The sequence below is a fragment of the Zingiber officinale genome, chromosome 3A (assembly GCF_018446385.1).
Source record: "Zingiber officinale cultivar Zhangliang chromosome 3A, Zo_v1.1, whole genome shotgun sequence".
NCBI classification, from domain to species: domain Eukaryota; kingdom Viridiplantae; phylum Streptophyta; class Magnoliopsida; order Zingiberales; family Zingiberaceae; genus Zingiber; species Zingiber officinale.
In genome coordinates this window covers 31,566,679-31,581,786 of record NC_055990.1, presented here as the reverse complement: position 1 = coordinate 31,581,786, position 15,108 = coordinate 31,566,679, and the positions used below count along the sequence as shown (strand labels likewise).

Genomic DNA, 15,108 nt, shown 5'->3' with positions numbered 1-15,108 from the left:
TCCAGGACATGGAGAGGATATGATGGTTTGGGTAATCATTATTGAGTGACGACTTTGCTCCCTAGCCATCGATTTGTGGGACGGATTCTTTTGGATTGAGTAGCAGGATTATACTCTAGAGGGATTACCGGACTGGATGATGTATCTCTGAGTATTGTTTTGGATGGAGATCAGTGATTTCATGTCATGGTTTTGATGATGGTTACAGTAGACTTTGGATTAGGAGTTTCACTTTAGTATAGATTTTCATCTCGGACTGATGGATAGTTTGAGCGCTCTATACAGGTGTTGGATGATTTATTGATAGTGGATTTTGGATTTTAGAGGTGTTTGATTTATCCGCAGTTGGCTAGATTGCAGAGTGGGAGTAGCGGGAGTAGGGTGAGTTCATAGCTCACAGAGTTGTCGCTAGTCACTTGGAGAAGGATTGTCATGTTTGGAGATATGTTTATGATACTAGGGTTGGAGATTTATTTATGATATTTGGATGGAGTGGTATATGAGTATGTTGCTTGGTGGTTACCCTTGGATGAGGATTCCCAAATTGACCAGTAAATTTGGGACCAAATTTCTATTAGTGGGGGAGAATGTAAGATACCGTAAAATAATAATAATAAATGTTGTTGGACGAAAAATCTTATTGGATTTTTCAGGAAATTTTAGAAATTTTTCGGGATTTAAACGGAGTTTGTATGACTCATTTTCAGGGGATGAATTCTGGGTATAGAGGAGACCGATTTGGAATACCCAATTAAATAGGAGTTGATTGAGAATTTAATTTAGGGTTTAATTAAATTAAACCTAAGTTTAAATTCTTATTTCTTTTCCTCATCTCCCGATCCCTTCTCCTCTTCTTTGACGCTACACATCTTCCCCGACTCTTCTTCCTTCCCCGATCCCGAATGCCCTTTGCCTTTTACCAAGCCTCGCCTTCTTCACCTCACTGTCGACTCTCGGAAACTCGATCTGTTGCCAAGCAATGATGCCGACGAGTGAGGAGCCACGTCGAGTGCTAGTTCCCTCCCCTTTCTCTCTCACGCAGATGATCGGACGCCGACGGAGGGCGGGTTTTCCCCGGTGATCTCGTCCTCACCACGTCGCCTGAAGAAGAGTCACCGGATCGCGAAGATAATGAAGTTGTCCAGATCGTCTCCAGTTGAGTGATCGTCTCTTCGGTCGTTTGTTGCGCGCAATCAAAGGGATCTGGTTCTAGGGCACAGCGAGGGCCCTGATTCACGTCGTCCCCAGCCGGTTGATCTCCACGTTCATCCTCTTCGATCTGTTTACTGGAGAGTGGTCCGTATCCCTCCACCAGTTGGATCGAAGCGGGTGACACCACCTGGAAGAGTTTAATCGAGGTAGGCTTCATTTCGAAACATACAGCTTCAAGATCTTGTTTGAATGATCTTCTTGGTGATGATCTTCCTGTTCTACATTAGAGGAAGCATTGGATCAATGTACTGTGGACCTTCTCTATTGTTGGTCATTGCCAATTTCAATTCTTGAAGCTGTGGAGGTCACAGGTGAGGAGGTAAGGGGCAGTTGAGGTGAGTTTTGTATTGTGGATTATAGCCTCAGCAATCCTTTACTATATAATGGATTTTCTGGATTGATTCTTGGAGAGATAAGTGTGTGTATGTGCTCTTGTAGTTTCCGGACAGGGGATCATAGTGCTGTGAGCTGCTGAATTTGCTGTCAAAATCTCACGGTAAGTGTTTTCCAGAGAGGTACATCTGTTATCCTCATTTGTATGTGCTAAATTAGGTTTCTAATGGGTTGTAGGATTTTATTCTTGCTTAGATATATTAGCATGTATTGTTGAATCCATGTTGATATTGGTTTAGGGATTTTGGATTGGAAACCATGGATATGAGTGAGAATTTTAAAGTGAATCATATTGGAGTTTGTGATTGATGGTGATTTGAAGATTTGGTTGATAGGTTGATTGGATGATTATCGAATTGGGAGGTATTGTTATGATGTTGGAAAAAATTGGGTTATTGTTTTGGAGGAGTTTTGGAGATGTATCATGTATAACCTAATCTAATTAGGTTGTATTATGGTTAAGGTTAGTTGGGGGAATTAATCCATAATCATGTTTGATTAGGGTTATTCTAATTAGGTGGGGGAAATTGTTTAGTTATTTACTTCGTATGTAATTAGCTAAATACATTATGTGGTCACAGGACTTTGATTCGATGCGAGCGTCTCGACGTGGGATTATTTGGACACGATCTACAAATAAAGGCGGGTATTTCTCCCTTGGCTCTATGTAGATTTTTATTAAGCTTAGTGCATGGTTATTATGTGATGGTTTAGGTTGTTTTACCTTATATCGTATTCGTATTTTGCTTTCCTGCTTGATACTTATACTTGATCTTTGAGGTTTTCTAGTTATATCATATACAGTCTCTACTCTTGATATCTACTCTGCTATGTTCACATGTGTAGAGTATGTATTGTAGGAATTGTCGAGTTGTTTGTATTATCATGTTGATTGTGCATATGACGGGGATTGTACGTAGGATGATATGTGTTATAGGAGTCATCATGTTGACCTTACATTTACATGTTGTATGTACGTACGTGTTTGTTATGTACTTTTGGAGGAGTTGTGTTGATTGTATGTCTGTGGTTTATACACGTGTCTGATATATTTTTATTGGAGGATACATGTTGATTGTACATGTGGGGTTGTGTGTGTGTGTCTGGTGGGGCTATTGGAGATTTTTTGTTGACTATACATGTGTAGTTCTATACATATGTTTGGTGGGATATATGGAGGTATCATGATGATCATACTCATGTTGTGGGGTACTTAGGTGGATTTAGAGTTTGCATGGATGATGACGGTGTTCGTATCATGATTATATATATATCATGTTCATCATTCATTGCATCGCTGACGACTATTGTCTTCCTTGTGGTGGAGAGAGTCGTCAGCCGTTTATAGTTGTCCTTTTGACCACTGATGGAGAGTGGTAGCTAGGAGTGGAGCTAGTCCTGTCGCACTTACTCAGTCACTCAGTGTTCCTGTCAGCCTTGACCACGCTGGAGTAGTGAGTCTTGAGGGTACAGTAGTCAAAGGGCTAGAGATGTGAGTGGTCAGGGACTCTTAGCTATGTAATTAGATAACTACTTAGCTGACCGTCTGCTTCGGCCGCCCATAGCGGTGCTTATACTGGAGGCTAGTACGGTTTGTCACGGACCCAAGCCTCTCGACCATACAGGGGTCGTGGTGTCTAGAGAGGTGGCGGGGTGACCATGGAGCATGCATACACATTTTTGCATATGATGCGCGGTGCATCTTTGGAGATATATTTGCATACATGCCTAGTAGATACTAGATGCATGTGATTGTGGTTGTTGCACTTGTTTGAGATATGCTTGTTGCATATGGTTGTCATGCTGCATACATGTCATTTATTTTACATGTATATGCAGTTGTATTTATATTGCACAAGTGTCATGAGCGGGTTTGTTGCAGATCCGGTGAGTTTACTGATCATTGTACCATGTGTCGTCTCTAGATTGGGTATGTGTTTATCATCTTGTCAGTTGTGGTATGTGCAGTTTTGGTATGTCAGTTATGAGCATTATACCATGTGAGATAGACTGGTACTGGTAGTTGTGTTTATTGGATATGTTAGTATGATCATGTTCTATATTTTCTACTGAGACTGTATACTTGTGATCTTCATGTTTGTTTATGGATCATGCACTATCTTTGTATTACCCGCTGAGTTACCTATACTCACCACCGCATATATATATTTATGTTTTCAAGTAGCTTGTAGATGGTTGGTGTCGCTCGGAGTATCTTGTCTGCTGGGTCCTACGTCATATCCGAAGATCGTTTTGGGTTTTGTATATGTTTTACTTGTATTTGGTAATTGCTGTATTTGATGTGTTGTTGTATTTGTCGTTGTGGTTGTTGTATAAAGCCTAGCCGGCTAGCAGTGTGTTGATTGTGTTGTATTAGGCTTTCCGTTATCGTTTTTCCGCTGTGTTGGTTTTTAATGCAACCGAGTGGGTTGTTCTTTGTATATATATAACAGCGTGGTTGTTGTTATATTTTTCCAGCCATGTAGGCTGAGATTATTAACTGCATGGTTGTGTATATATTCCAGCCGCATGTGGCTGATGTAGATTTTGCATGTATATATATTTTAGATTGTCACCGGTACAGGGGAGATGCTGTCGGATTTTTGTTTAGCAGAGACTCCTCTAGGGGTATGACAGCATCACTAGTAGATGTCTTCTATATCTCTAAGGATCTAGAAATTGTTACCTTAGAAGAATTATTTTCAACTTTTGAAGTCCATGAGTCGAGATGTGCAAATACGAAGAAGGAGTCAACACACAATATTGCCTTTAAGGCAAGGTTGGACGAACAAGACTCGGAATCCTCCCTTGAGGACGAAGAAACGACAATAATGGTAAGGCGATTTAAGAAATTAATTAAATATAGAAAAACTAACCATTCACAGAATAGAAAGAAAAGGACGATCATATGCTACCACTGCAACGAAAAAGAGCATGTTAAGGACAACTGCCCTAAGCTAAGGAACAATGATAAGGACAAAGGAAAGAAGCCTGTCCAAACAAATAAGTATAAGACTTTAAAGGCGACGTCTGACGAAACGTCGTCTGAATCGGAAGTTGAAGCATTCTCCAGGCTTGCATTGATGGCAAGTCATCAAGACGAATACGAAGAAAGCTCTTCCGAAATGAGCATCGAGAGCATCGATGAAGGGGGAGCAACATCAGAAGAAAGTAGTAGTTCAGGGGGAGCCACGGACAACGAGGTCGACAAGGTAAGTCGGGTACGATCTTTCCCACTTGACAAGTTGTTTAAGTTTGTAAAAGTATTAACCAAAGATTATTGCAAACTTGAAAAAGAAATTAAAATTTTAAAATTAATTCTAGTAAAATCTTGCCTATTAGAGGAATTTGACAAAATAAAACTAGAAAATGAGATTTTGCAAAAAGAAATAATGAACTTGAAAAATAATGCATGCTCATATAACACAAGTTTTAGAAAATTCAATAATCTAAATTGGTATTTTAGATATCACAAAGGACAAATTAAAAATATTTCAAAGAAATATTTTCCTAGAAAATACCTAATTAATCCAGTTGGTTGGAACCTATATTGGGTTCCCAAGTCTTGCCTAACCTGAACCTTATTTAGACTTTGAACTTTCAACGAGAAAAATAAACGTTTAATTTCCTTATGCGACTTTGTCTAGAAGTGGTTGATGATCCAATAACCAAGAAGGTCTAGTGTCTCACCACAACCTGGAAGCTAATATTGAAATAAAATGTTTAATTGACTAACTAATAAAGCATTAAAAATTGAAATTAAACAATGCTTTGAATAGTTATTCAATTTTTTTGAAAATTCTAATCTATTTAACTTAAAGTTTTTTTCTTGTGCTTTACCAAAATGTATTTTACATGTTACATAAATTTAAATTAAAAAAAAAACTTAGTAATTTTTTTAGAAATTTTTTTATTTAGAAATTTTTTACTTAAAGTTTTTTTTCAAATTTACTTTACCAAAATTTCTATAAAAATTAATTCTTGAAATTTTGTTTAACTGAGAAAATTTTTCATTTTTTTTACTTAGAAAATGTTTCTAAAATTTTTGCATTTTTAGAGCTATCAAAATTGTTCTCAATATTTCCAAAATCAGAGTTTACTTAGAAATTCCTTTTTACTTGAAAATTTCTCATTTTTAAACTTAGAATTTTTTTTCTTCTTGAAATTTTTTTACTTAGAAATTTTTTTTGATATCAAAATAATTTTCAAATTGTTTCAAAATTTTTTCAAATTTATTACCCTTAGATGTTTCTTGGTACCTTATTTTTATGCGATCAAAGGGGGAGAAGGAAAAGAATAAATCTAGGGGGAGGTAGATTTTCAAATTAATATTTTTTTTATTTTTGCAATTTATTGCTGAATTTATTGTTTTAACTTTATGTATGTTTACCCTAACTTAACTTGACTTGCTCACATCAAAAAGGGAGAGATTGTTGGAAACCCAAGATTGTTTTGATGTGATCAAATAAGTTAAGTTAGATCCTATTGGTTTTTGATCCCTGTGTCCAAGTGTGTAGGACCTTAGGAGCATTGGAAGTCGAGCGGAAGACGCGGCTAGCGAGAAGGATGGCACGGAAAGGGAGCCGACGGGCTCGATGCATCCGAGGGACTGAAGAGCTGTGGAAGAGTACACCGGTGGATGAGAAGAACGTGCACGACGTTCAAGGGACGAGAAACCAGAGCGGAATCCTACTCGAGGAGAAGGTCGAAATTAGGTTCAGGTGAGCCTTATTTTTGTTGGCCAAAATCACCCAAGCGAGCGGAGCCGGAGCAGAAGACCCAAACTGAGGCAAGCAACACCGGAGTAGAGAGCCCGGACTGAAAAAGTCTACCTTGTTGACTTTAAGGGTTCGGGAGCTCGGACCCATTCCGGGCGCCCGGACTAGTCCGGGCGCTCGGAACCTCTTTTTATCCACGGTCGATGTGGATGTTGACCGTTGCGAAGGAGATAAAGTTTTATCCCCTTTTAGGCGTCTGGAACCCCTCCAGGCATCTCGACTAAGGCTATAAATATAGCCTTGGTCCAGAAGTTCGACAACAACAAGAATTACTTAGCAACACTTGTATACGCTTTCCACTTTATTTAGCTTCTTCATTTTTGTGCATAAATTGTTGTAAATAGACTTCTCCGTCTGAAGGAGAAAGTAGTACGATTCATTTCCTTAGATTAACAACCTCCCCGATTGTAACCAAGTAAAAATTTCGGAGTCTCTTTCTTTTCTGTTTATTTAGTTTTTTTTTTTGCAATGGTTTGTTATTTAAGTTAATTGTCCGAGAAGGGTTTCTTTTGTAATTTGTGCAGGGCTATTCAACCCTCCCCCTTCAAGCTGGCCAACCGGAGACCTACACCTCATGTTAGAGAGGTGGAATTTGGGATAAAATTGATATCTAGAACCACTCCAGTGTCTAAAGTATCATACTGATTGGCGCCTACAGAAATGAAAGAATTGAAAGAGCAATTATAGGAGCTACTAGACAAGGGTTTTATCTAACCTAGTGTGTCACCATGGCGAGCGCCAGTGTTGTTTGTCCGTAAGAAGGATGGGGCAATGCATCTATATATAGACTACCGAGAGTTGAATCGAGTTATAGTCAAGAACAAATATCCACTGTCCAGAATTGATGACCTGTTCGATCAACTATGAGGGGCAACGATATTATCAAAAATCGATTTGAGATCTGGTTACCATCAAGTAAAGGTGAAAGAGGAGGGCGTTCATAAAACTGCATTCAGAACTCAATACGGTCACTACGAGTTTCTGATTATGTTGTTTGGACTTACTAACGGCCGAGCAGTTTTTATGGATTTGATGAATCATATTTTACGGCCATATTTGGACATATTGATCTACTCTCGGAGTCGCGAAGAGCATCATTTACACCTAACTCAAGTGTTGTAGACTCTGAAGGATAGATGCTTATACGCGAAGTTTAGCAAATGTGACTTCTGGTTAGGGTAGATTCCATTTCTAGGACACATAATTTCAAAGAAAGATATAAAGGCGGATCCAGCTAAAGTAGAGGAAATTAGGAATTGGGTTAGACTGAGGAAGGTTACCAAATCAGAAGCTTCTTAGGGCTGGTAGGCTACTATCGATGGTTAATCCAGAATTTCTCACTGATTGCCCTACCCATGACTTTGCTGACCAAGAAGGCGGTAAAGTATGTATAGATGGACCAGTGTAAGAGGAGTTTCGAGGAGCTGAAAGAAAGATTGATGACAGTGCCAGTGCTGGCCATCCCATGCAGTTCTGGACTGTTCGTGATGTACATAGATGCTTCCAAGACTGGTTTAGGGGTGTGCTGATATAGAATGGGAAGGTCATTGCTTATGCTTCACGTCAATTGAAGGTACATGAGAAAAACGATCCCACACATGATTTGGAACTAGCGGCAGTCATTTTTGCTCTAAAGATTTGGAGGTATTACCTTTATAGGGAACATTGTGAGATTTTCATAGACCATAAGAGCTTGAAATATTTTTTTCACACAAAAGGAACTGAATATGAGATAGAGATGGTGGTTGGAGTGGGTGAAGGACTATGACTGCAATATTAATTATCATCCAGGTAAGGCTAATGTGATGGCAGATGCTCTGAATCGTAAATCCGCGATATTATCGCAGTTAACCACCCATCAACAGTTGATATCAGAATTCCAATAGATGAGTTTGGAAGTGTTAGCACCAAATGAACATATTAGCTTGTCAGCACTGACCATTAAATCAAACCTACTGGATCGGATATGGATAGGACAAGCATCGGTTCAACAGTTAATGGAATGGAAACACAGAGATGGCGCCAAGGGTAGCACTATCTACTTGACGGTTGATGGGATTGTGCGATAAAAGGGCCATATTTAGGTGCCTAAGGTTGGTTCACTTAGAGAGGACCTCATGATTGAAGCACATACCACTCTGTACTCTGCTCACCCTAGAAGCACGAAGATGTACAAGGATATGTAGCTACTGTATTGGTGGTCGGGCATGAAGAGAGATATAGCCAAAGTAGTTCACGAGTGCCTCACTTGCCAATAGGTGAAGGATGAACATCAGAGGCTAGCAAGACTACTGGAACCGCTTTCGATTCCCATTTGGAAGTGGAAAGATGTTGCCATGGATTTCGTGGTAGGACTACCAACCTCACTCAAGGGATCAAATGCTGTGTGGGTTATTATGGATCGACTGATAAAGTCAACACACTTTCTGCCGATAAAAAACACCTTCACTATGATGTAATATGTAAAACTGTATATATGAGAGGTAGTACGGTAACACAAATTCCAGCTCGGATTGTGTCAGATAGAGATCCAAAATTTACATCCGAATTCTAAGAAAGTTTGTCATGGATTAGGTACTAAGCTCACTTTTAGTACCGCTTTTCATCTATAGACTGATGGTCAATCCGAACATGTGATTCAGATTTTGGAGGATCTGCTACGAGCATGTATGATAGACTTCAAAGGAAGCTGAGAGTCAAAGTTGCCCCTGGTAGAGTTTACTTACAATAACAATTATCAAGTCACTATAGGTATGACTTCGTATGAAGCGTTGTATGAAAGAAAGTGCAAGATGGCATTGTATTGGGATGAGGTAGGAGAGAGGAAAGTTTTAGGTCCAGACATAGTGAGTCATACAATGAATCAGGTGGCTAAGATTCGAAACAGGATGCAATCAGCACAAAGTCGCCAGAAGAGCTATGCCGATCAAAAATGAAGAGATTTAAAGTTTGCAGTAGGGGGCCATGTATTTCTCATGGTGTCACCGATGAAGGGGGTATTGAGGTTCGGCATGAAGGGGAAGCTCAATCCAAGATATATTGAGCCTTTTGAGATTTTGGATTGGATCAAAACTCGAGCATACCGGGTTGCTCTACCACTAAACCTATCAGGAGTTCATAACGTGTTCCATATATCCATGCTTAGGAGGTACATTTCTAATCCTTCTCATGTGATTGGTCATGAGCCTGTGCAGTGGACACCGGATTTGTGCTATGAGGAAATGCTGAAATAAATCTTTGATAGCCAAGTCCAAAAACTGAGGAACAAGGATATCAGAATGGTAAAGGTCTTTTGGTGAAATCAGTCAATGGAGGAAGCTACTTGGGAGACAAAACTGGATATGTGTAACCACTACCCCGAATTATTGGGTAAGTCAAATTTCGAGGACGAAATTTTTATAAGGGGGAATTGTAAGATCTTGCAAGCATAATTAAGGAAATTATTTACGAAATTTTCTAAGGTCACATGAACGCTAATTACGGGATTAATTTATAAAATTTTCTACGAATTTTAAGATTTTTTGGGGATTTAAAATGAACTTGAACGATACGTTTCAAGGGGATAGAACTGTTAAGTTTGATGGAAACATATGATACTCAATTAAGTTGGGTGCTAATTGGGCTTAATTACCCAAAGTTTGGCTAGATAACCTACGTATAAAAGAAACCCAACTCCGCCTGTCCTTCACTGTAGCCCTAAAATGTCGACTCCACACTCAGTGTTCCCCGTGATCGTCGATCCCTCTCTTCTCATCAACTCCGCCAGATCGACGGAGCACCTCACCGTGACTTGAGCTCGGGCCAAGCTTCGCACCCCATAGCTGGTCCTGCCGAGGACATCTATCTCGCGTGGGGACCACCGTCGTCACGGTAGCACAGGGCGAGGACTTCCGGCGGAGACGCAAGGAAACGAAAGGCAAGTACTCTCTATTATGTTGGTATGAGATCAATGAGGTATGAATTTGATGTTAAGGAGGAGTCGAGGTACTTTCTATTGTCCGATTGATTGAATGTGTGATGATTCGATTTCCTTTGATGTTCTTGTTCTCTCGGGCGATTCATTTCGATTTTCAGGAATGGATTTGGGTATTTGTGATTGAAATTGATGTTGTCCGACTTCTAATGGTTTGTTTGAGTTTATGAATAGGATTTCTCGGTGTTCAAGTGTGGATTGACGATGTTATGCTTCTTTCTACTATTTCTGGAGGTTTTGGGATAGGTTGAGGTTAGAATAAGGTTTGATCAATGATGTGTTTTGCATTTTCTGTTGCCTTCGGTAGGATGGATAGGTTGTTGTCAGGGTTTGGACTTGGAGGGATGATGTTTCCCTTTCTTATGATGCTCTGTACTGTAGTTGATCGATGAAGTTCTTCTTCTTCCTTATGCTCTCTAGATTTCTTGACAGATTTGGGTTTTGCAGTTCAAATTTGATATTGTACTTCATCTTCAAGTTGGTTTCGGGATTTTGTTTAGATTTGGTGGGTGTTTAAGCCTTAATTGAAGATGTTATTGCTTTCTCATGAAATTGCTGGGATGATTTGGAAGGTAGGAGTTCGATTCATTGTGGTTCTATTTCATTGATTTGCAATGGTGCGTGGATTCAACTCGATTTGATGATGCTTTCCATCAAGTTCTGCTTTACTGAATTGCTGTGGATTTTGTGGGGGTTCAACTCGATTCGATGTCGCTTTGCATCATGTTCTTCCTTACTAAATTACTGTGGATCTAAGGTCGATTCAACTCGAGGTGTTTTGTTTCTTTGATTAGGTGGTTTTGTGGTTAGTTTTGTGGTATTCCTCTTCTCCTTTGTGAGTAATTCGATGCTGGTTTAAGAATGGTATACTAGCATGTTTAAGTACATAATTCAGTTTGATTTCCCTTTGTGTATGTATACTTCTATTGTCTTCTTTCAAGGTAGGTATATTTACATAATGAATGGAATGTGCTATAAATATAAGTATAATGTGGATTGATTATGATTTCTTATGTGGCTAATTGGATGGGTATGAGCATATATGGTGACAGTACGAGATGGGTGCCCCGGGATGAGCTCTGGGGAGGACCCTTCCAAACATGACTGATTAATTGATAATGTAATTTATGTTGGCTTCGGATATATGACTGCATGTTCTCCTAAGAGATATCTCTAGGGTCATGAATATGGACTGAATGATTGACTCAAATTGTGGTTACCACATTGTGGCATATCCATCCTTATTAGCTATGTAGACTCTTTTATATTTCGTATTTCCCTTCTATGTTCTGTAATTGAGTTTATGTTCTATGCCTACTAGTTACTGTTCCTGCTACTTTATGGATGTTATATCTTTCATATTGGATTGTACTTGCTGGGTTCATAGACTTATGATACTTATGTTACAGGTGAGGGAGACACCTCCCAGGATATGATGAAAGACATGCGGACGGAGTAGACGAGGAGGCGGGATGGACGCATGGCACACTGTTCGGATGTCTTAGGAGTGCTGTGAAGGCTTGTTTTCTCATGAGTCCTTTATTTGTATGAGGAGTTATATTGGTGCTTCCTTGTTCCTTCTATTAACTTATTGGTTGATGCTATTGGTTATGTTGGGTATGGCGGTTTATTTTGATGGAATTACTATTATAGTTTTTTTATCGTAAAAATTTAGAAGGTTATTTTTGTTTGATCATTGGTCTACAATAAAAAAAAATATATATTGAGGAATATCTAGGGATGTTTCAATTATGACAATGAAGATTAGTGAATTTATTTATTTATTTTGTTCTTTTCTCTTCATAGTTACTAACTAATCTCTCTCTCCTGTAAATAATTCTCATTCCTAACAGCAAATCTAGTGTTAATTTAGTTATTTCCTTGGTCGAGCTCTTTAGTGTAACTTAGTCCCTTAAGAAATGGTGGGCCGCTGGTAATTGTCTTGTTGGCTGGCTGGATCAACTGCTACATGTTTTGTAATGTCAATTGCATAGGGTTCTCAGTAGGAGAGACAACCTAATGATTGTTTCAATATCTTTACCTTCTAATTCTGTAAATGATAAAATTTATCATCACAGTACTAGGAGCGAGTAAATTAGAAAATTAAAACTATCCATAGAAAATAATTCCTCGGTCTTGATCTTGTAATGAAACTTGAACGGTTGTTAATAATGTTTTGTTACGTCTTTTGAATTTCCAGGAAAATTTAAGGTTAAAAATGCTACAATATTCTTAAACTACAATCACTGTGGATAATGACAATGACTATTCTGTTGTTCACCATCGCTGTGGATAATGACAATGACTATGACTATGACTATGACTATCCTTTTCATTGACTTTTTGTTTGGATATTGAACTGGTGGTTGGGAAAAAAAGTCGAAGTCAAATGAAAATATTTTATCTGGAAAATAAATCGAAATGAACTCATCTAGAAAGCTTTTATAGAAAATAATAACAATAAAAGCTTGTATTAATTTAAGATTTACACATATAAGTAAGCCGCAAGTCCTCCTATCATTCCGCATTCCCAGTTGGGTTACTCAGGAAATATGAAGATTCAGATCTGCTTCTTAGCCGTTTTCTTGACAGCCGTCGCCACCTCATCCCACGCGCAGGAGTGCGGCAGCCAGGCCGGCGGCGCCCTCTGCTCTGGCGGTCTCTGCTGCAGCCAATACGGCTATTGCGGCTCCTCCTCTGCCTACTGCGGCACCGGCTGCCAGAGCCAGTGCGGCTCCGGCGCGCAGTGCGGCAGCCAGGCCGGCGGCACGCTCTGCTCCGGCGGCCTCTGCTGCAGCCAGTACGGCTACTGCGGCTCCACTTCCGCTTACTGCGGAACAGGCTGCCAGAGCCAGTGCGGTGGCTCGACTCCCTCCCCATCTCCTCCTAGCGGAGGCGGCGTGTCGTCGATCATCACCTCCTCTGTTTTCGAGCAGATGCTGCTGCACCGGAATGACGCCGCCTGCCCGGGCAAGGGCTTCTACACCTACAACGCGTTCATCGCCGCGGCGAACTCGTTCGCGGGGTTCGGGACGACCGGCAACATCACCGCTCAGAAGAGGGAGCTTGCGGCGTTCTTCGCACAGACATCCCATGAAACAACCGGTGAGTGCCCAGCTCGCTCTGTGTCGAAGTCAACGATACATAATTTCATTCTGCTCCTCAAATTTAATAAATTACAATTTAGCTCTAGAACTCTCAAGTGAAATACTTTTTAGAAGAATTCTCATTTAATTGTTTAAAGACTAAAACTGAGTAGTAAAAAAAAAAAATAGGTAAAATTTTCCTGTTTAATTAATTAATTGGAGAAAACCAAAAACTAGGAGGATGGTCAAGTGCTCCAGACGGCCCTTACGCATGGGGTTACTGCTTCTTGGTGGAACAAGGGAATCCACCAGATTACTGCGTGACAAGCACGCAATGGCCGTGTGCTGCCGGAAAGAAGTATTACGGCCGAGGTCCCATCCAAATATCTTAGTACGTACATTCTTTCTTTCTTTGTCTTTTTCTGTTTACTTATTATTTTGTTTTACTTTTTCTTTTAATGTATTATGATATCTTCGAGTATCACTGTCTATATATCCACTCGGTGCACAAACGCGCAGGTCGTTTATTGTTGTCCAGTTAGTTTGGGGGAAAAAAACGTTAATGCGTTGTCGTCTATTGTTGCAGCAACTACAACTACGGGCCCGCAGGCCAAGCTATCGGGTCGGACTTGCTCAACAATCCGGACTTGGTCGCTTCAGATCCAGCCGTCTCCTTCAAGACGGCCATCTGGTACTGGATGACCGCGCAATCCCCGAAACCTTCGTGCCACGACGTGATCGTCGGAGGATGGACACCGTCGAGTGCTGACATAGCAGCGGGGCGGCTTCCAGGCTACGGCGTCATCACCAACATCATCAATGGAGGGATCGAGTGTGGCAAAGGAACCAACGCGCAGGTCGCCGACCGAATTGGATTCTACAAGAGGTACTGTGATATACTGGGAGTGACCTACGGCGACAATTTGGACTGCTATAATCAGGCCCCCTTTGGTTAATAATAATAATAATAATAAAAAAGTTTGATGTAATGCTTAAATATGATAAATAAATGACTATTATTATTATTATATAGATCTATCGATACTTTAATTAACTGCTTCAGAGATGCAGAAGCTCAAGTATCTCTGTAGATGAATTCTCTTTTAAATACCCCAATGATTTGTGAGGCACTGCAAGCACTTGCGTGCTTGTGTAACGAGTGCAGTGAGGCATCAACCGGCTCTTCTCCGACACCTGACGACAAGAATAAATTTACTATCTAGAACTTACAAATTTTGTATCCCTGTTTTATGCTAACATCTTGGTCTTAGATATGATAAGCAATTGGTTAAAAATTAAATAAATTGAATAAATCAAAATTGATTAAATTATTTTTTTTAACAATAGAATTTTGTCATTAAAGTTTAATAAATAGAATTGATATAAAATTGACTAGTTTTGTCAATTAATTGAATTTTCTCATCTGATTAATATTAGATAGTTTATTAGTTGAGTTTCATGTCCAATTCGGATATATTAATCGATTCATCGTAAATCGAAATTAAATCAAATAAATTTTAAAAATTATTATTTAAAAAAACTAAAATTTTAAATTAAATTTCCTAATTTGATGGATTAAGATTTAATCGTTAATTCATATTAACTTATTGGTTGCTCACCTAGATATATTTTTTATATGACTAATCTCGACAATTGACATGCCGTC

At 39.5% G+C, this 15,108-nt stretch overlaps 1 protein-coding gene across 1 annotated transcript; it reads left to right on the top strand.

Annotated features, from left to right (window-relative positions):
- The first annotated feature begins 12,879 nt into the window (after positions 1-12,879).
- Positions 12,880-14,431, top strand: LOC122051653 (basic endochitinase-like). The gene is made up of 3 exons (XM_042612872.1): positions 12,880-13,461; positions 13,680-13,833; positions 14,029-14,431. The coding sequence occupies exons 1-3, from the start codon at positions 12,909-12,911 to the stop codon at positions 14,396-14,398; spliced, it is 1,077 nt and encodes a 358-aa protein (XP_042468806.1). The 5' UTR covers positions 12,880-12,908; the 3' UTR covers positions 14,399-14,431.
- Positions 14,432-15,108: the final 677 nt, after the last annotated feature.

Excerpts from the sequence above, each read along its gene's own strand:
- LOC122051653 (XM_042612872.1), top strand. The coding sequence starts at position 12,909 with ATGAAGATTCAGATCTGCTTCTTAGCCGTTTTCTTGACAGCCGTCGCC. Across the intron at positions 13,462-13,679 it reads GACATCCCATGAAACAACCG|GAGGATGGTCAAGTGCTCCA; the intron begins GTGAGTGCCCAG and ends ACCAAAAACTAG. Across the intron at positions 13,834-14,028 it reads GGTCCCATCCAAATATCTTA|CAACTACAACTACGGGCCCG; the intron begins GTACGTACATTC and ends CTATTGTTGCAG.